The sequence below is a fragment of the Rhinatrema bivittatum genome, chromosome 4 (genome assembly GCF_901001135.1).
Source record: "Rhinatrema bivittatum chromosome 4, aRhiBiv1.1, whole genome shotgun sequence".
Lineage (NCBI taxonomy): Eukaryota > Metazoa > Chordata > Amphibia > Gymnophiona > Rhinatrematidae > Rhinatrema > Rhinatrema bivittatum.
Window position 1 is genome coordinate 193,313,679 of NC_042618.1, and position 22,956 is coordinate 193,336,634.

Below are 22,956 nucleotides of genomic sequence, written 5' to 3' on the forward strand. Positions count from 1 at the left end.
TCAGCCCAGATTGCTGGAGGGCCAGGTCTAGGCTCTGTATGTCTCCCCCTTATGGTAACTGGTAAGCAAGTACCAGCAGCTAGCAACTGAGGTACGTGGTGCTCTCAAACAAAGAAAATTTAATGATCTGGCCACATCCCAGGATCCCCTTTGACATTTCTTCTAAAAAACAGAGAGATGTACTAATGTACAGCTTTCCTAAGGCATGTTCTCCTCAGACTGTGAAGGCAAATGAACTTGAACTCTCTGGACAGTCAATGCAGCATCTGCATGGACTATACCTAAAAGCCAAGGGGGGTGATGATGGATGGAATGAAACATCTATGTCAAAGTTGCTCTCTATGGGTCAGGATCCACATATTGTTACAACCACCTTCACAATTTGCATGCTGGTGCAAGCTCAGTAGAGGCCAGAGGGCATGAGTCTTGAGGTAGCCCCTGCAGTTTAATCATTTCAACAGTACTGACAAAAACATCTTTGCCATCAATTTTTAAGGAAAGTGGGGGAAAGGGGACGGGGAGCAGTGCTTGTGGGTCCCAGCTCACAGTCCCACCAACCCTGGCTGAAGAACAGATCCCTTTGAGTGACATCTCCTTTCAAAGCCCCTTCAAGAAAATAAGTACTACTGCTGTCCTGTGACTGGCAAAATATGCACACACAAACATAAAAAACACAAGCCTTAAACAAAAAAATATTTATTTGCAATATAAACAAGGTTCCATTATTGGTTCAGTATATATATATGTATGTATAAGGGTCATTTTTTTCTTCATAAATCAAAACTGTTTCATTCTACCAAGCTCAAGTTTGCATTGATCAAAGAATGCATATCTTTGAAGACCACACACAGTTTTTGCCATAATGCAATACCGATGCCATGTCTAAATCCCTGAAAATAAATTCCTCAGTGAGGTAAATTGCAATTATGCCATTTTCTATTGTTTTACTTGATCACTCACTTGCTCTCTCTTGCTGTCCAATGACCCACACTCAAAACATTATTACAAAAGATATAATTCCAACATTCTGGAAAAAATTAAAAAAAAAAAAATTTTGTGACATGTTGCCACACAAACATTCCTCCACATGGAAAGTTTTGAAAAAAATTACAAAATACAAAACTGGATACATAGAAAAATCCGTGGCTTTATTTTAAATTACACAAAAGTCGCTTGGGGAAGGAAGAGGTGGGAGAAGAAAGGGCTACATTGTAGCCAGTATAAGTTCTGGATCCATTTCCCCTGAATAGGTTCAACTTTCTTCATAATACAAATGATCTATTGTCTCTCATCCTTCTTCCAAACTCTCATTAAAAAATATGAGCTTCCATTTCACCTGCTAGACCAGTCCATTACTCTCGGGATATTCCAGCTCATCAGCTGCTGGACACAGAGGGCACACCCCCTTCATGACTTCCCTCTCATATGGTTGCAGGCCCTTGCCAGTAGTCTCTGTCTCCTGCAGCTGTGGACAAGGATAGGTGAATTCATTGAAACCTCCAGAGCCAGGGTGTGGCCCCAGCCAGGTAGAGCTGATGGAGCTCCTGGTCAACAACCCCTTGGAGTTGCTTTCCCCAGCATAGCTGCCTCTCAGGCAATTTGCCCTTTGCAGGAGTGGATTCCTGCTCCCAAGAGACAGACAATCCCCCTAGGAAAACCTCCACTATTTAGGGAGTAGCAGCTGCCAAAGAGGATCTGTCTCCATTAAAAGTCAGAAGAAGATGGAAGGAGGTGATGCAGTGGTATCAGTAATGGCCCACAGAACTACCTTTCCAGTAAAGGAAGATACAGCACTAAGATTCTCAGGATGGAAAGATAGAAACAGAACAAGCTTTCTCCACAATGACCATGACCGACCAGGCCTCAATCTGTGGAGGAGTATGTAATACAGGCAGCCATATGCTAGATTCAACAGTTGCCAGAGAGCCAGGAAATTGCACACTTGGAATAAGCAGTAACTTTCTTAGCAGTTACAATGTACAACCTGCCTGGGCTAGCCTCTAGCTTGCTTGCCTCCAGGGTGGCAACAAAGAGGCTTCTTGGGCCCCATAATTGGATGACTTACTTGGCTTCCAACTCGTACCTATGTAAGCTTCCCTTTGGGGGTGGGGACTATTATGAGAGGACTTAGAGAAACAGGAAAAGGAGTTGGGGGAAACCAAACCCCAAAAGATCCCAAAGGATAGGAGAGCCTAGAAAGCAGCATTTCAAGTACCAATGCAAGGGTAGAGTCTGGGATTTGGCAGTCTCACACACATCAAGATGTAAATCCCAGTCCATTCATGGGGCCAAGGACAGACCTGTCCCCTGTAATATCTGGTGGGCCCCTCCATCAGTAATTCCAGTATGTGAGTGCCTTTCAAGGATTATGCAGTGGGCCTGGATCACAAGGGACCAATGGGTCCTGGATGTAATTTCAAGGGGGCACACACTCGACTACATACCTCCAGTGCAAAACATGTTTACGATTTCCCTCTGCGCATCACAAATGAAGAGAGGCAGTAAAAGCAACTCTGCAAAGGTTACAGGATTTGGAAGCGATAATGCCAGTGCCGTCTCAGGAAAAGGGGCAGGGGACATATTCAATTTATTTTGTAGTACTAAAGGATGGCTCCTTTTGGCCCATCCTAGACCTAAAAGGGGTCAACAGGTGTTTGTGGATATCCCATTTCAGGATGGCAGTTAAAAAAAGGAGAATTTCTGGTATCCCTGGATCTGGTGGACACCTATCTCCACAGTAACATGAGATCTTTGTTTCAAGGTCTCCCTTGTTTTTGTGTTTTAGGTCAGCATTTTCAGTTTCAGGCTCTTCCCTTTGGACTTGCCACAATGCCAAGGACCTTCACCAAGGTGACAGCAGTCATAGCAGCAGCCCTAATCATGCAAGGGTTAATGGTTCATACCTGTCTGGACAAGTGGCTCAGCAAAGTGAAAACTGCCCAGAAGAGCTGGCAGTTATCAGCTATGGTAATTTGGCTCTTAGAAAGGCTGGGCTGGGTTGCGAATTATGCAAAGAGCAACTTGGAACGCTTCCTGTCATTAGAGTTCTTGGGCGTGCTCGTCGACAATAAGAGATCAGGTGTACCTCCACTCAAGAGAATCATCAAATTAATAGAACATGTAAGGGTGTTTTGCACCCTATAGGCACTGAGGGTATGGGACCACTTCAAACTACTGGGGTTAATGACAGCAATAATAGATTTAGTTCCCTGGACCAGGGCACATGCATCCATTGTAGCAGTCCCTACTGGCCTGCTGATTCCCAACCTCTCAGAATTCTGAGCATGCCTGAGAGATTCCCAAGCAGCAAAGGAAAGTTTGGAATGGTGGTTGGACCCTGCAATCTAAGGAGGCAGGGAACTGGGGCCACCCAACTGGATCATACTAACCACAGATGCCAGTCTATTCAGGAGGGGAGCTCATTACATGGGCCATCTAGCCCAAGGGAGTTGATCAAAAGAGGAAACTCCATGGCCAATAAACAGATTGAAGTTGAGGGCTATCAGGTTGGTACATCAGGCCTTCCTGCTAAGGTTAGCAAGGAAAGCAAAGTCTTCTCAGACAGCACCACAGCAGTGGCATATGTGATCAAGAGAGGGGGGTGGGGGGAGGGGCACACACAGCCTCAGGCTTGTAGAGGAGACAATAAATACTTGGTTAGGCAGAGAGAAATATGTCCATTTTCAGCAGATCACATAATAGGAAGGGAAAACATGCAAGCAGATTTTCTCTGCAGGAACAAGCAGGAGCCAGGAGAGGGAACCTGGTCAAGTGGCTTTTCAGATTACAGGGGAGCAATGGGGGGGCGGGCTCTTCAACTGATGAAAAAGGATAGAAGGCAGGGGGATTGATGCCCTATCCATCCATGGCCCAAGGATGAACTTCTGTATGTGTTCCTAACTTGGCCATTGATAAGGAAGGTAATAAAGACAATAGAGGATCATCTCACATGGTGATAGTGGTAGTCCCAGATTGGCCAAGGAGGCAATCATATGCAGACCTGGTAAGACTATAGGTGGGGCCCCTCTGTAGCTACCCATATGTCAGAGCCTGCTCCAGCAAGGCCCAATACCAATGGAAGACCCATCTCTATTCTGTCTTACAGCCAGGTCCTTAAAGGGCATGGCTATGAAGTGGAGGATACTCACAAGTTCAAGGGGCTTAAGAATTCCACTGTGCTGGCCTACATTAGAATCTGGAGGCTATGAGGATTTCTGCCAGGAGAATAGGAATTCTCCATGGAAGCTGGATATTCTGTGAATCCTGGATTTCTTACAAACGGTCCTGGACAAGGGCTTAGCCCTCAACTCATTGAGGGTACAGGTGTCAGTCATATCATTCAACAAAGGTCGCATTAAAGGCACCAAGGTAGCCAAACATGTGGTATGTTTCTTAAAAGGGGTAATGCAGATCCATCCACCCTTCAGTCCTGCCTTTCCCCAGGGGGATCTTAATCTGGTCCTTAGCGCATTAATGAGGGTACCCTTTGAACCCTCAAAACAAGCAACGCTGAAGAATCTGACATTAAAGACTACCTCCATGGTAGCAATTTGCTGCATTTTGGAGTTGCAGGCCCTCTCACATAGGGAACTCTACTCAGTAATTTCAGTTCACTCAAGTCACCTTTAAACTGGCACCCTCATTTCTTCTGAAGATAGTGTCTTACTTCCACCTGAATCAGGCAGTATTTTTGCCTGTGTTCAGGAGTAAGGAATGTAAGCATGTAGGAAGAAGGGTGATAACTTTCACCTACTTGATGTTCGCCATGTGTTATTGAGATACTTGAAAGTAGCAGTCACCTTCCGGAAATCTGAATGCTTGTTTGAGCTCTTCAGCAGACCACAGAAAGCAGTAGCTTCCACAGTAACGATAGCAACATTGATTAAATAGGCCAACTCTTCAGCTTATATTCTCAATGGGAGGCAAGCAGGAGCAGAGCTCCATGCTTATTCCACTTGAGCTCAGGCATTATCCTGGGATGAGGCATCTTCTATTTCCCCAGGTGAAATTTCCAGGACAGCCACCTGGTCATCCCTGCACTTATTTTCCAAGCACTATAGGCTGGGTGTATAAGCAAAGAAACAGCCCTGTCTCCTCCCACCCAGCCTAGGGGGTAGTTTTTGTATCTCCTCAGAGTAATGGACTAGTCTAGCAGATGAAATAGAAAGTAAAATTATTCTTACCTGATAATTTTCTTTCATTGAGTCATAAGAACATAAAAATTTGTCATACAGGGTCAGACCGAGGGTCCATCAAGCCTAGCATACTGTTTCCAACAGTGGCCAATTGAAGTTACAAGTACCCAAACATAAAAAAATAGATCCCATGCTACTAATGCCAATGATAGCAGTGGCTATTCCCTAAGTCAACTTGATTAATAGCAGTTTATGGACTTTGCCTTCAGGAACTTATCCAAATCTTTTTTAAACCAGTTACACTAACTGCCCTAACCATATCCTCCAGCAATAAATTCCAGAGCTTAATTGTGCGTTGAGTGAAAAAGAATTTTCTCCAATTTGTTTTAAATGTGCTACTTGCTAAATTCATGGAGTGCCCCCTAGTCCGTCTATTATCTGAAAGAGTAAATAACCAATTCACATTTACCTGATCTAATCCTCTCATGACTTTATAGACCTCTATCATATCCCTCTTCAGCTGTCTCTTCTCCAAGCTGAGCAGCCCTAACCGCTTTAGACTTTCCTCATAGGGGAGCTGTTTCATGCCACTTATTTTGGTCACCCTTCTCTGTATCTTCTCCAGTGCAACTATATCTTTTTTGAGATGCTGTGACCAGAATTACACACAGTACTCAAGGTCTGACCAGGGAGCGATACAGAGGCATTATGACATTCTCCGTTTTATTCACCATTCCCATCTTAATAATTCGTAACATTCTGTTTGCTTTTTTGTCTGCCGCAACAGACTAAGGCAACGATTTTTCCTGGGTGGTAACACCTAATATGGTACCTAACATTGTATTAACTATAGCATGAGTTATTTTTCCCTATATACATCACCTTGCACTTGTCCACATTATATTTCATCTGCCATTTGGGCACCCAACCTTCCAGTCTCACAAGGGTCTCCTGCAATTTATCACAATCCGCATGTGATTTAACTACTTTGAATAAACTTTGTGTCATCTGCAACTTTGATCACCTCACTTGTTGTATACCTTTCCAGATCATTTATAAATATATTGAAAAGCACCAGTCCAAGAACAGATCCTTGAGTCCTGGTAGACCAGTCCAAGATCTACCCAGAAATACAGGGGCCACAAGTAGAGCCACACAAGCCAAGCTCGCACTCTCTTTTATTCTCTTCCCTTGCTTCATCCTCCCTTTTGGGTGGGTGTGTCAGAGAAAGGGGGCAGAGAAGGAAGGAACCAAAAAATAAATTATAGGTATGGAGGGATACAGAAAGGGGATCCTTGACTGGTTGCTTTGGCAGGAGGCAATTGACAAGGGCCAAAAACCACTCTCCCTTTTATGACAGCGTGACATTATGAAAGGGGTGTGGCTCCTGCCTCCAGCAGCTGAGGAAATCCTGAGAATATTGGACTGGTCAAGCAGGACTCAAGGAGAAGAAATTATCAGGTAAGAATTATTTTATCATTTCTTCTTCCCTTAAAGTATGGCAAGAAACTTACAATGCACCCAAATCTTACTGAAGCATATAGAAGGTCCTGACTAGGCTTCAGGTCACTAGTAGGTGTCATATTCAACCCTACACTGAGTCATTCTGTGACCAGGCCTTTCCACTCTCTCTCCTGCTTTGCCAGAGTCCTTAAGTGTAAAAGTTATAAAAAATCAAGTGTCCGATATAAACACCAATATGGCAATTATCGTTCCTCAGTTCAGAAGCTGGAACTGTTTCGCCATAGCTGGCTGATCTTAATCCTCACGCAACAGGCACTGAAGACTAGGTTTAAGCACCCCCTACCAGCAACAGCAGACCACCCACTGCTCTCCATTTGGCAAAATGGAGCAATTCAGAAACAAAATTGTAAAAAAAAAAAACATGCACCTAAAAAACTTTCAGTTGATTAAGGGTGGAGGAGTGGTAGGTATGGGTAGTGAGATTTGAGACTGTGAACAGGAAGGGGATAAGAATAGGCTTTGGTAAGGAAGGAGGGAAACATGAACAAAACCTTCTACTGGATGCTATTAATAACAGCAGCATCTATCTCCTGGTCGCTGGAGTACCAAGATTATGCCTGGACATATCAAGGCTTCACAAGTGTGCAAAATGCATTTGGTCAATAGAGACATTTGATTACAAATATTGGTTTTGCAACCTTTTTGTCTGTACAAACAGTCTGCAACTTTTTTGTTTAAAAAAAGTCAAGAGTATGAACTCTATACTCAGTAGAGTAACTTTACCCTAAGTAGTAAACTTGGTTTTAAACAGTCTTAGGCCATGACCTTACTCAACGTTGCCAGATGCATTAGTCTCCTTTCCACAACAAGCTAACAGATTGATAGCTTATGTGCGAGTGTGTATATGCTTGTGTGTACGCGTATGTCTACCGTCTCTACACAGGAAAGCATTTATTGCCACTAACAACGCACACCTTTACAAACCCACATATTAAATAACCCCTGTTTTTTTTCTTTGATCCATATTAAACTAGCATCAAGATGCTAGCAAATGGCATCAGCCATTAAAGCAGCAAATTAGACACCTCTACTCGGAGAAACCAGTTCTTTCAAGGCTGCCTGGCAAGATTGTTTTCCTTTGAAATGCTTGAGGGAAACCACTCCTGACTGTGGAAGGGAAGTCTTCTTCATGTGGACTCCAAGGTATCAAGCTGGAATAAGTGGTGGTTGGTGGGGGTTGTGAAGTACAACTGCTCAGCCGGTGACCGGTTATCACAAGGGCTGTTGAGTCCTAGAGTCCTCTCAAAGTCCAGCAGCTGGCCCATGAAGTTAAAGTTGGGAGAGATATTGGACTTTTTTCTCTTCACAAAGTCATAGGCATCATTCAGAGACAAGTTCAGTTTCTGCATCAGGTATGCAACTGTGACGGTCACAGACCTGCTGATCCCAGCCAAGCAGTGAACAAGGATGCCACATTTCTTGGAACGAGCCTCATCTGCAAGAAGAGTAAATATATAAAAGTGATTCACTTTAACTTTTGCTCACTCCACACACATATGGTATTGAGAACCACTGTCTTATTTAGACCTCAAGAGGTGGGGGGGGGGGGGGGGGGGGGGGAGGGGTACACACACATCTCATGCTAAATATGGTAAGATTCTGCAGTATCGATAATGGAGTGATTCTCAACACCAGTCTTCATGAGGCATCAAACAAGTCTGCTTTTCCTTCTTTTATTTTCACACATTTGGGTCAAGAATCAAGTTAAATTTGCAAGTTTTTTTGTTTTTTTTACTTAAAACAAGGAGCACCAGTGCACTACTACAGCCTTACTACTAACCCTATTTCATATTTTCCTCTCATACTGGCTAATTTTAAAAAGAATGCATGGGCACCCATAAAAACACACATATCGGCACCCGAGCAGAGAGACACTGCAATTTTATATATAATGTACACACATACGCATGTAAAATTTAAAATACCTCTATCCCACATATGTGAGGGCGTGATCTTAAGTGGTTCGAGTAACTGTCCCATCTGTATTGCCACCAGGGCTTTAGGAGCTTTTATGCACATACGCGCACACAAAGGGGAAAAGAAGTGTTTTAATGTGCTTACCGGGAATGGGGGTGGGGAGAGGAAGAGTGAGAGAGAACTGTAGGATAGACAATATATATATATATGGGGGAGGGATAGAAGGACTTGAACAGGTAAATGTAAAGTCAGTTATTTACTCCCGCAGACAACAGAAGGACTAGGGGGCACTCCATGAAAGTTAGCAAGTAGCTCATTTAAAACAAATTGGAGAAAAATTCTCTCTCCCTCAATGCATTATTAAGCACTGGAAGTCATTGGCAGAGGATGTGGTTATGGCATTTAGTGTAACTGAGTTTAAAAAAAAAGGTTTGGATAAAGTTCTTATGATTCAAACCCACCCTAAGCTGATACATATACAGTTGTAGATACATATAGTGTCATAGTGTCTCTCTCAGTATATATGGTAGCTCAGCAGCCTTGAAAATCCCTAAAACTCGAGATTCCAAACTTGCTCCTCATCAGGACTAGCAGTAAAATTACGCGGATAACTCACCGACCTGCGCCACGGTCAGCTTTTCTAAAATTTGGAGTTATGCGCATAACTCCTGGCCCCTTTTCCACTCCTTTGTTCTTGACGCGCACACAGGTAAGTACGCAACTACTTCGGGGCTTCTTAAAGTTCACGTTGCTCGCGCGCAATACACACATGGGGCCGTTTTTTGTGTGAGCAACACTTTTAAAATCTACCCGATAATGTTACAGTAACAAAAGACCACCACCACCACTGGTTACTGTAAGGAACATACTAAAACCGCACACACCTACAGCTGTCCTATACAATAGGTTACAGATTATGTATCATCCTCTGGTTACCCAAGGAGCAGCTAATGTTCAAAACGTTCCATGTGTTGGTGGATGTTTTTAACAAATTGTTACTGCATTGACAAGCACTAGAAAAAAGTATTAGATGAGTGTTCATAACAGCAGGCAAGCTAAGATTTAAATCGAGTTTTTTCCCCCCACTGTCACTCCTTGTGACCTGGGGTAAGTCACTTCACCCTCAAGTACAAAAAAAAACAAACAAACTTATATAGGGCTAGGGAATTACCCAATTGTAACTTACCTTGAGCTCCAATTTGGAAAGGCAAACAATCAAACCTAAAATCTAAATTGTCCCCATTTCCAGTTGGCATAGTCCTATCAGCACGAGAAGAAAACAAAGGCAGCAGCCCAACACTCAAGCCAGCTACAGTTGACAGCAGCCTACATGCTCGTCAGTCATCCTGCAACTGCCTTTTCTTTAAAAGCAAACTGTGTCAGCTAACTGAAAAATTAGGAAGCACTTGGCTACACAATTTTATTTTATTTTTTAATAAAGAGGCAGTCACTACAATTTCTTAACGGGGGGAGGGCATGTCAAGACAACACGCCGCTATTAAGTGGAAACATATTTATGGATGTAGTACTGGTCATGTGAGCTGAGATTTAATTACTAAGGATTTCTCCCAGTGCCACACAATAAAAAAAAAAAAAAAAAAAAAAGGGAATCTGGGTCATCATCAAGTGACATTAAGATTCTAATTTCAGACATTATGGAAGCCTCACTGTCTGCATTAGTCATGACTGGCGGAACCACCACCAGTAGGTATTACAATTATCCTTCATAACAATCCCAAATTGCATTTTGTTAAAGCCGTACACATACATTTAAGTCTGTTGTTCTGAAAAACTCAACTGTGATTAGAAACTGCATTACATAAAAGAAATTTTACAATTTGCAAAACATTTTCAGGAAATGTTTTTACCATGAATGTGGCAAAGCTATAAAACTTGCTGGTGTGTGTGTGTGGGGGGGGGGGGGGGGGATAATCTTTCACTAGCTGCATGTTATTATGTAACCCATGCCTACAAATCAGGCAAACACAAGTTAATGCCATTTGCATGCCTGTAGACGCCATTAAGGAAGACTCCCCCTCCCACCCAGAACTTTCCATCTGCATCCCATTACACTCCAGGCTACATATTAATGGAATCTGCAACACTTATTTGCTTATAAGAAGCACGAGGTGAAAGTATACTACAGGTTTATAGTAATTCAGTCTAATGCACATCCTGTCATGTGCTATTGCTTAAATAGCCCTGACACATACACACACACACATGCGGATCACTGGGGTATAATCAAAAATCAACACAGCATTCTAAGCACCTCATAAAAAGATGCCTTTCTTCTTTTATATTCATCCTCTCTATGTTTCCTTTCATGCAAGAAAGGAGTGCAAAAGCAAAAGCTATAAAACACATAATAAAGCGCCAACCAACTAGATCACTAGATGAACTACCACAGCCCCCTGCTTATTACTGCACACGCTCGTGCTCTGTAGGAGGTAGTGGCATCAACTGGACTATTACACTGCACCAGATAAGAGTGTCTTTTCACCACCTTTATATTCTAAAATTCACAGCTGCATCACATCCCATGCAGTGACAACCCTCTTCAAAGATCAGCTATGTATAGGTCCATCTGGATCTAAACATTTGCTCCAGCCAGGAAAGTATTCACTTACTTCGGCATTAAGCTAACTGGAGTTTGCAAAACAGTTTCCCTTAAAGCCAAAATGAGAGCTGCCAGCTCATAAGTTAGGTAATACTCATATGTAGATTGGAGAACAGAGTCAGGGTTCATAAAGAAATGCAAGAAACTTAGAAAACAGTTGTTAAATATTAAAAGAAGGTCATTGTTAAATTGTGTCAATCCTTAAACCAAAGTGACAAGCTGTACCAGTGCGTACAGTGGCTTTCACTCTACCAGCTCTCTTAACTAGGTTTCATCAGCATTCCCCATGTCAACAGCAATGGAAGTGTGGTAGAGTACAGTAACAACATGTGTTGCCTGAAAAAAAAAGAGTAGAGGAAAATGTGGCAAAGAAGAACAGAAAGGAACACACACATTACAATACAGTACTGGTGTGGGATAGCTTGCATAAGTCAAGAGGAGGGAGCAAGCATGCATACATGCAATACATGGCTCATTTTGTAAATTGTTGTTGCGCTAAAACCTCAGTATCACCAGACGAGCAATCATTGCTCCCTATAAAAAATAGAGGCTTCCTTTACATTCAGTTTACTATGGTATGCCACAAGGGGCAACTGGTCACGGAACCGACACATGAGGGAGCGATACTGGACCTGGTGCTTACAAATGGGAAGAAAATGTTTCTGAAGTCACAGTGGGGGAGGGGATCATAGTTCAGTAACAGCACAGGCAGTGGTGATTTACTCAAGCTTTAAAGCATTTTGGGTGTCATGAAAACTAAACTTTGTTAAAATGAGGGAAGTTCCTCAAGTCGTCATTGATGACTGGATAAGCTACAGGAAGGACAGTAGGTAAAACTAAAAAGGAGATATTGTAAGGACAGCAAACCTTTTTGAAGTAAATAAAGACAAGAGGAAAAAAAAAACCACAGTGGTTTTATAGAGGTGGCTGAAAAAATAAGAGGAAAAAAAAAGTTAGAATTCATAGTCTACAAGAAATGGAAGAAGACAGATAAAATCTGGAAAGGCTGAAAGAAGCTGGCAAAGAAGACAGTAGAGTGAAGGAACAACTGGAAGAAAAAATAGCCAATTTGGTAAGTGCGCAACAAGACTTTTAGTATATTAGTGGCAGGATTAATTGCAAAATTAGGATTGTAAGACTCAAAAGGTGAAGGGGCAGGGGGCATATGTATGCAGAGGATGAGGAGGAGAAAGCAGAATTGCTTAACAAATATTTCTGTTCAGTGTTCCCGAAGGAAGGGCTTGAAACAGGACCACAGAGAACTGCCACAGAAATGGAAGGGAGGTGGACCTGAATCAATTTTTAGAAGAATCTTTGCGAGGACCTAGCAAAACTAAAATTAGATAAAGCAAAGTGGCTGGATGGGAGGCATCCAAGGGTTATATTAAGGGAACCTAGGGAAGTTCTGGCAGCTCTGCTAGCTGATCTTTTCAACATTTCTTTAGATTTAGGAGTGTTTCCAAAAGAGTGGAGACCGGAAGAGGTGGAACCTCTGCACTACAATGGAAGTAAGGAGTCATCTGGGAACTCAAGCCAGTTAAATCGGACCTTTGTGGTGTGTAAATTAATGGAACTGCTGCTAAATCAGGACAGTACAGTTTAGGGAATCCAATGGATTACAAGATACGAGACAGTAAGGTTTCACCAAAGGGAGGTCTTGTCGGGCAAATCTAATCTAACTCTCCGGGCACCCAAAGAAATTGATCAAGGGAGAGTGCTAGATGTAGTGTACTTGGATTCAGCAAGGCCTCTGACACAGTTCCACACAGGCAACTTATAAAGAAACTGAGCATCCTCTGTATGGGGCCCTAAAGTAGCTGATGAGATCAGAAACTTGTTGACTGAGAAGTGACAAAAGATAGTGGCAAAAATGGAGTCCAATGCAAGAAAAGGGGCATTACTAGTGGTGTGCTGCAGGTACATGGACTGATCCCTGCAACAGGATTGCCAAAAAGCAGAATAAAAATAAATAAATCCTGGAAGGTGTGGAAACAGGTGGTATGTAGTGAAGCTTGTAGAATCGTCTTGAGATGGGCAACTAATTTTAACTGCTAAAAAAAAAAAAAAAAAAAATGCAGAGATCATCAGTTGAGTGCAAAAAGCCAAGGGACATTCAAGGGGGAAAGAGGGTGACATTCTTCCATGCACAAAAGAACAGGATCTGGGGGTGATCATCTCTGGTAATCTCAAGCCATAAGGTTTCTTGGGTGCATAGGGAAGGAATAACCAGAATGAGAAAAAGCAAGTTTTCTTATTGTAAAATGGTGTTTTACATAAATAGCAGGATGAATTAGCCATGACATGTGGGTGATGTCATCCGGCAGCACCTAACAGACTCGTCTCTTCTAGCTAGTAGAGCTTTTAGCTCTATTGAGCATATGCGGAGTTCCCAAATGAGCATTGTCTCGTGAGCTCTTCAGTCAATTGTAAAGCTAAATCTAGCTAGGTAGTCAACTCTTCAGAGATGCGGCTGAGTATTAAGCATGGCAAATTCATCCTGCTATCTATGGAAAACTCCATTAAGCACATGTTCTTTTTCATTAATAAGAAGGGCTCAATTAGCCATGACATGTGGGGAGTCCCAAGCTGAGGGTTGCAGCGGTGCATTTACTGAGTAAGCAATCCAGACCCCACCGTGGAGAGTAGTCTACTGGGTGAAAAAGCTATGCAAAACTGATTGTCCAAATTTACTGTCACTCACTGAGAGGATGTCTAGACAGTAATGAGATGTAAAGATATATACTGATGAGCAAGTTGCAGCTGTCAAGAGATACCACTTGCAGATAAGCAATGGAAGAGGCCATAGCACTAACTGATGAACTTTGACAGAATCATTCATTTGTAAGCTTGAAGCTGTGTAGCAGTGCTGGATGCAGACCACTATCCAGTTAGACAAAGTATGTTCAGTGGATGCTAAGCCAAGTCTGTTAGGATAGTAAGATACAAAGCTGCAAAGCTTGGTGATATGGCTGCATTTTTCTCTCGTAGTATGCAAAGGCCTGTTTGCAACCCAGAGTATGAAGAGCTTTCTCCCCTTCATGTCCACTTGGCCTCAGAAAGAAGGTAGGCAATATGATGGACTGATTAATACGGAAAGCTGAGATTTGACTTTGGTAGAAAGTTTGAGTGGGTGTGGAATACCACTCTATTGTGGTAAAATTGATAGTGGATAGTGACCCAGTGGTTGACGTTCACTGACTATTCTAGCTGATATTACTGCTATAAGAAACACTACCTTCCACATCAAGAAATTAAGAGGAGCCAAATTTAATGGTTCAAAGGATGGCTTCATCAACTCAGACAAGACAACATCCAGGCCCCATGGTACCAGAGGTTTAACCTGCCATAATCTTTTCATAAATCTCGATACCGATGGATGACTTGAGCTGTTTACTGTCAACATGAATTTGGTAAACCACTATGGAGCTGAGATGTATTCTTACTGAGAATGTGGCAAGGCCAGAGTCAGAAAGGGAGAGCAAGTGGTTTAACAAATGTATGGGCTCATAAGAAAATGGGTCCCAGGCATTATATGTTGATTGTGGTAACTTGGGCTATAGCGGCTTGGGAAATAGGAGAAATAAGGACTCTGGCTGTTTCCTTTATGTGCAATTTATTTATAGTGCAAAACAAAGCAAAACAAATGATGCAGCTCACCTTAAGTTCAGGTAGGAAACACATCAAACATAGCAGGTTTTAGTGTAGACTAGCTCCCTGCTTGTTCCCCAGGGTCTGTTTAACCCTTCTAGGCCCTGAATTCTTGTACTCTGGTGAGGGGCTCCTCCCTTCGCTCAGGACTCCTTCTGGATCTCAAGGAAGACCACGCGAGACAGCTGTGCCTGGTCCCTTAAGGTGGTCTGAGGGCGTTTCCTATAGACTCCCTCACATTCCCTCCCCCTCAGCTCACCCCTATTTGAGAGAGCATGTGCCTCTCCCAGGGACACCTCTGAAGGGCATTGGCATATTCCTTTCCTGCCCTATGTTGTATTTTGCAGTTGAAGGGCTGTAGGGCCAGGAGCCAACTCATCACCCTCACATTCGACTTCTTATTTCTGTTTATGCAAAGGAGTGGTTGGTGGTTCATTATGAGTGTGAACTGCCATCCCAGCAGGTAGTAGCAGAAGGCTTCTAAGGCTCACTTGACTGCTAAGGCCTCCTTCTCGACTGCTGAATAATGCCTTGCCCAAGGCATCAGCTTCGGGCTAATGTATGCCACAGGATGTTCTTGGCCATCCTACTCTTGTACTAAGACTCCTCCCACCCCTCTAGGGTAATTGTAGTGACCCTCCTGCTGTAGTGGCCGAGTACTGTTGTATAACTAAGGTGTTTCAGAGGAATCACCAAGAGGGGGGAGGATAGAAAAGGAATTCTCCTTTCTATTGGGTCTCCCCAGAACAGGAACAGGGTTCTGAAACCCACCTAGCAAGGCTCCCAAGGGAAGTGAGGAAAGGCAGAACCCAAATAAAACAAACTTCAAAGGGCAAGAGATGAAATCTGTATAAATTCTGAACTAAATCTCAGGTTTATTAAAACAAGTTTAAATAGTGAAAAGCAAGCAGTGAAAACTATATAAATGCACTGTGAAATTTTTTTCTTCACCCTTAACAATTCTTTTTCTTTTAGTTCACAGCTAACAATTACCCTAAAAGAGAACCGGTTCTCTCAACTGGTATATGAACAATCCGATAAATATTATTATTTTCTAATATCCTCTTATATTTCCCCCTGAAACGGCAACAAAAAAAAACAAACCCCACCAACTATTATTTCTCGATAAGAAAGATGAGTCTTGGGGACGCCACGGAGGAAGAGAGGGAGTCCATCGAGGAGTGGAGCTGGCAAGAGAGATCCTCCTCTCCCCCACCCAACATCTGAAGGTATCTACTGAGCTCTCTTTGGAGGATACCAGAAGCTTAATCTCAACTCCACATGCTGATGTCAACCTACCACTGGTATCAGATAGCGAGGTGAAAAAGGGGGGTGACACCAGAGGCGTTTATATCTGCTAGTTGCTTGGATCCTGAGAATATTTCTTTACTAGACATTTGGAAGGTTGTTTCTAGAGCTGAAAGATCATTATTTCAGCTAAATGAACGCGTGGGAAGGCTGTCTGAGGATTTCCATTCAAAATATCAAGATTATGAGACAAGGATCGGAGAAGTGGAGAAAGAACCTTTCGAAGTTAAAATAGTCTATTATCGCTGATCAAGATAGGAGGCCAAATCTTGATATAAATAATCTGACTATTATGAATTGCTTAGAAAAGACTGAATTTGTATTGTAGGAAAAATCTCAGGTTTTTAAATTTTGAAGTTACTCGCTTCTAACCACCAACTGAGTTCTTAAAGTACTTCAGGTCGATGCAATATTCACGGGGAGGGGGGGGGGGGGGGGGGAAGACAGGCACTCATGATTTAGCGTCCACCCACCTCTCCCAAGCGTGCAATGCAGTAGGCAAAGAGCCGCTGGGGAAATTGTGCATCCCTATCACCTCAATTTTAAGAGTGTCTGTTTTCCTAACCCACGCACAGCCACTTCTCTTGGGTGCTCCATTTAGGAGCGTCCATTTTCCTAAACTGACCATCATGACACTTTTTTTCCACATTGCTGCTTTTTGTGGTTCCTCAGACTTAATATCGCCACGATATTAAGTCGGAAGAGCTACAGAAAAGCAGTATTTTCTGCTTTTCACTTCAACTTTTGGGGTTCCTCAAAACTTAATGCCAACTCTGGGGCTGGTGTTAATTTTTGAGGGTTAAAATGTATGTGTTCAGCGCACGGTTATTTTTACATCATAGGGTAATAGCTAATAGTCTCATCATTTACATGTGATGAGAGCGCTATTAACTATGCCCTGGTCTGGTCGCACTGATCCCCTTATTGCATCAGGGATTATGGACGCGCATCCAAAACACACTATTGCATTGGCCTATTTGTGTGAGGGTTTAGGTTATACAGAAGATAAATTACCCCTGATTTGTAATATATTTTATATACCTAATGTTATTAATGTTAATAAGTTTGAGGGGCTCTTGATTAGTTGACCGTTAGTGAATTTAGTATCTCAACATTATTGGAAGCTTCAGTAGATATCACAGTTAGAGCCACTTTGTTAGTTTCTTTTGGCTTGGAAAAAGATAAAATGTTCAATATTTCCTGCAAAACTTTTCAGTTTTGTGGACAAAAGAGATCTATTTTCCCTGATATCCCGGCTAGGAGGAGACAATTTCTGCTTTTTCTGAAAACCTTAGCTTTTAAACCCAAATTTTCTTTTCCAAATTATTTTGTGAGGGTGCTAAAGTAATCCAAAGCAATTTTCCAGTGTTTCAGATTTTATACTGTACAAACTATTTCATATGACACTATATATGTACCCATCCTTCTCCTCACCCCCCCCCCCCACTACCCAAGTTCTATAACTTCCTCAAGCCACTCCTTTCAATCGCCCAATGTAATTCAAATGAAGTTCCAAATTGTTAATTAAGGTTCTCTGTTACTATGTAATGATAATAAGACACCGTTGTCATATTATTCCATGAGTTAATCTGTAAACCAATGTGATCTGCCATAATCGAATGTCGGTATATAAAAAAAAAAATTATATATATATATATAACAGTTTGATATACATTGAAACAGTAACTTAATTAAATTGGAACTTCATTTGAATTACGTTGGGCAATTGAAAGGAGTGGCTTGAGGAAGTTGTAGAACTTGGGTAGTGGGGGGGGGGGGAAGGAGAAGGGTGGGTACATATATAGTGTCATATGAAATAGTTTTTACATATAACCTACTTAAAGTTTCCCATTCAGATTTCCATTAAAATAAAATATGTAGAGGATCCTACAAGTTCTTCCTTAGGGTTTGCTAGTATTTTAATCTCAGATTTTCTACCCTTTTATACAGTTTTGGGTCCCCATTCCCCATTTCTGCTCCTCTCCAGAACAAAGCCCCTGAAACCCCAACCTTTTCAGAAACCAGGAGGAGGGTAATTGGGCTTCTCAGACCTGGCCACTATGGCTAATCAGGTTCATTATAGGCACTTCCAATAGGTCTCAGCACTTGTTTAAAACAGGATATTTTTGGCACATTTTGAGAGCCTAAACCACCTTTGGCTGCCAGATGAGGTCCCCTCCAACATATCCCAAGGGCTTGTTTTAGCTCAGCTTTACTTGATAAACAAGTTCTGAGCATTGACAGCAGTTCTCTGCAGAATCTCCCTCAGCTCTCACCACACTGGGCTCATAAGCTATAACAGCCCTTAAGCAGTAGCCTTTCTACAAACTTCGGGGAACAGGTAGGCTTTATTTTAAAAATATATATTAATTTTGTACCCCCCCCCCCCCTTCCTGTATTAATTTTTTTGTTTAACCCGGGGGTTTCACAAGCCTACTTCTGAGGCATTGGTCTGCATTTGAAGAGTTTGGTGAAGTCTGGACTCATCAGAGCATACCACCTCTTTCAGAGCCTGGAAGGTCTTCTCTGCTTCAGCTGACCACTGGATCTTTTCTGGTGCTTTCGTCAGCAATAGCCTTATGAGAGTCTCCACCTTCTCTGAATAATTTGGAATAAATCTTCTATAGTAATCCATGATGCCTAGGAACTCTTTTGCTTTTGTTGAGGGACTGGTACCTGGGTTATTGCCTCGATCTTCCAGGTCTGCGGATGAACTTTACCCTTCCCCAAGGCTACAGCCAAGATATCAGACTTCTGCTTTCCTTGAACTGGTTAGTACAGCCTGGAGTTGGCTTAGGTGTGCCTTCCAATCTGGGCTACACACCACAATGTCATCCAAATAGGCAGCTGCGTACCCTTGATGTGGGCAAAGCAGGTGGTCGACTAACTGCTACAACGTTGTGGGGGTGCCATGGAGTCCAAAAGAAGATGGTGAACTGGAAAAGTTTCTCCAGTGTCGAAAACGCAGTCTTCTTCACCGCTGGCATGAGGCGCACCTGCCAATATGCTTTTCTAAAGGTCCAGGGTAGAAATGAACTGGGTTGATCCCAGGCACTCAATCGGCTAATCCACTCGAGGCACTGAGTATGCACCAAGTTTTGAGACCTTGTTGAACTTTTTAAAGTCAATGCAGATCATTATGCTGCCATCTGGCTTTGGCACCAACACTATGATTGAGGACCATTCACCGTTAGACTCTTCTATAACACCGAGTCGGAACATCTCTTTCACTTCAGTGTCAAAGACATGGTATCTGGCCTCGGGAATCTGATAGGGTCGTTACGGCTCCTGGAATTTTGTGGCAATGTCATGCTGCACCAGGTGTATATGACCTGGTAGGTTTGAGAAGATCTCCTTGTTTTGCTTCATCAGCAGCTTTAAGGCAGCTGTCTGCAGTGGACAGCTGCTCTCCAAAATAAGTCTGGGTTTGGTCCACTTCAAGTCCAAACTCTAGACCAAATTCTTCTCCTTGTAACACTCCACACACCTGTAGAACCCACTTCAGAAGGTTTAAGTCGTAGATCTGAGTTTTCTTTCGTTTATCAGGCTGGGCTATTTTGTAATCCATGGGCCCTATTTTTTCCAAAATATCATAGGGTGCTTGCTTTCCACAGAGGAGGAAAAGGACGCGGTCCCCTGGCTGGAATACTCTTTGGACCATGGGGCAAATATAAGCTTGGGCTCGGGTAGCCTGAGCCTTCTCTAGGCATAGGTGGGCCACCTCTCCAGCTTTTTGTAGGCGATCCTGCACTTGGTGAACGTAGTCCTTGAGGTTCTGCTCAGGGTTTTCTTCGTGTTCATGTTTTCTGAGTTATGTCCAAATTCCTCTCTGCCTCTTCCCATACAATAGTTCAAAAGGGAAAACCCCATCAAGCTCTGGGACACTTTGAAGATTGCAAATAGCATATAGGGCAGCAAGGAGTCCCAGTTCTTGCCATCTTTATCCACAGATTTCCTCAGCATTTGCTTGAGCGTTTGGGTTGATGCCATCAATCTGTGGGTGATATACAGAGCTGCACAGAGTCTTTACTTTAAGCAAAGTGCAGAGTTGTTTCATTACCTTGGACACGAAAGGGGTCCCCTGATCCATCAGGATTGCCATGGGCAGCCCAAGTTGTGAAAAAACTTCCTTTAGGGTGGTCACCACCATTAGGGTCTTCATGTTCAGTAGCAGTACTGCCTCTGGATATCTTATGGCATAGTCAAGAATGAGGATGTACTTATTTCCTTGAGTATCTCTCTCTAGTGGCCCCACAAGGTTCATGCCCACCCTTTCTAAAGGGATCTCGATTATGGGCATTGGTATGAGAGGCGTTGCCTGTACACCGGCAGGCTTTGTGAGTTGGCAGGTAGAGCAGGACCGGCAATACAACTGAACCTATTTATGTAAGCCTGGCCAATAGAACTGTGCCAATATGTTCTCTCAGGTCTTTTCCTCCCTTAGGTAACCCCCTTAAAGGTGGCTGTGAGCTATTTGCATAACCTTCTGGTGATATGGTTGGGAACCAGGACTTTTTCTTTCCATTCCCTCTCCACACTTCCCTTTGTAACATGGTAAAGTAAGTCCCCTTTTATTCCGAAATAAGGAGGAATAGGCTCTTCAAGCTGTGACCTAGGGACTGGCTTTCCATTCACCCTTTGCATATACTCCCAGGCCCACTTAAAAGACTCATCCTCCCTCTGGGCCCGTCTGAAGCTCCCCAGGTCACCCCTCTTGCCCTTGAAGGAAAGGTTTTAGCTTTTGTATGCAGTTGTGTAGGTACTGCACCATGTAACACTGCTGAGCAGAGATCCATGCAGTTAGCATGCAGCTCTGAAAAACTCCTTTTGAAATGGTCAAGCAGCCTGGGATCTTTCACTGGAGGTATATTGGACTAAAAATGTATTTATAACAATTTTTTGTCTGCACATATCCATAATAGACTGTGGCGGATTACATCAAACATACATAGTTAAAAACAAAAGAGAAAAGAAAACAGATACTGATAAAATGGCCGTTTTATTATACATTTTGCTACAAAGTCCTTTTAAACACCCCTCATTTTCAGAAACGCCGCACGAACTCCTCCCTTTTGACTAAATTTTTTAGAATTTGCATACACATCTCATGATGCGTTATTGAACGCTTTATGGCGTTATCGCCAGTGTTAGGGCCCTAACGCCCGCGATAAGGCCCTAACGCAATTTGATGAATGACTTGTTAGCCTTATAAATTGACCTATGTCACTGCTGTATATTTTTGGGGGTGGGGTGGAGGGGGTCACTTACAATGATACAGTTTATGCTTGCCAAGTATGGGGAATTGAAGGCCTGAGCACCAGTATATGCCCCATGCAGAAGGATCAATTAATAAGATATGAATGAGAGATTTTCCACAATTAATAAATAAACAAAGAATTTGACAGGAGAAAAACAAAATCACAATGCTAATGTACTCTGTTCAATTTTCCATTCTTGTTGCCATATTGCATATTCTACTTGTTCTAAGGCTTTACCTTTGCACCCTTGGGAGGAACAAAACAAAACAAAACACAATCCACACAAATCCTACAGTTTCTTAAATTCAGTTACTGCTTTTGCCTCCATCAAAACTAGAAGATCATTCTTTGGCCACTCTATGCACCCACGAGCCATTTAGTGAAGAAATATTTCAAAGACCAGGCTACGCCACCACCTCAGCTGGCCGCTGTGGCCACCAAGCAAGGCAGCATCAAACCCAGGCCCCCTGCCTCGTCCCCAAGCAAGGGAGGCCCCTGACCTGCGGTGTACAGAACGTCACGCCCTGCACTGCCCGAGGCACCAGTCCACTGCTCACCTTCATGCTAGTCCTCAGACTATCACTTTTGAGCCCCATATCTTCGAATATGTGAAGGCAAACAACATCTGCTAAATTTTCATTGTTGAACATCCTGAAAACCAGTCCAGTTTGCAGCTTTCATGAAGAACTCCTGTTCTAGGACTTCCTTTCCAATAAAAGATGCTTGCCTCTACATTATTTATACTGTTGAGATTATGACTAATCTCTATCATATTCTCCCCTCTCTCACCTAGGACATACATTTTTTACAGTCATTAAAGCTGATTTCAGAGGGTTTATGGTACAGATTCTGCATTAGTTTGGTAGCCCTTCGCCTGCCTCTATCCATGTGGAGAAGAGGACAATTCTCCACATGTTCTCTCTACTGGTAACTGTTCTCTCTAAGCAGGTCAAGAAAGAATGAGGAGCGACTGCCAAACAGACAAAAGAAACTTGCAAGAGAATCATTTGGGGCAGGAGATGACCACAGGTGGTGAGGGGAAGGAGGTAAAAGGCGTGCTTGGGAAGGATAAAGCCATTCCAGAAAAAATGAAATTCAATTATTTGCTTCACACCTGATGTCTCAGAGGAAATTAATTTTCGCTTAGTGTCAATCTGGAAGTGATGCTAGAGCAATCTGATCAACTAAACAGTACCTAAATCACTGGGTCCTTCTGGTATTCACCCCCAGTATTTTAAAGGAAAGATATGAAATTTCAGACCTACTACTGCTAATCTGTAACCTATCATTAAAATCTGCCTTTATACCAGAGGACTGGATGGCAGTAATGTAAATGCCAATTTTCAAAAAGAACTCAAGACCTGTGCCAGGTAAAATGGTAGAAGCTATTGTTAAGAACTAAAATGACCACTCATATGTCTAAACATGGCTTAACGGGGAAGAGCCAGCACAGATTTAACAAAGGGAGGTCATGCCTTGCTAACCTATCAGAATTCTTTGAAGGTGTGAACAAACGTAGATAAAGATGAACCAACTGATATAGTGT

At 42.7% G+C, this 22,956-nt stretch overlaps 1 protein-coding gene across 1 annotated transcript in view; it reads right to left on the reverse strand.

Annotated features, from left to right (window-relative positions):
- Positions 1-6,107: 6,107 nt before the first annotated feature.
- The window catches only part of DUSP7 (dual specificity phosphatase 7), a 32,042-nt gene continuing 15,193 nt past the window's right edge, over positions 6,108-22,956 (reverse strand). The window contains exon 3 of the mRNA XM_029599468.1: positions 6,108-8,094. Within this exon, the coding sequence (XP_029455328.1) occupies positions 7,787-8,094 (308 nt within the window). The 3' untranslated portion in view covers positions 6,108-7,786. The remainder of the gene's footprint in view (positions 8,095-22,956) is intronic.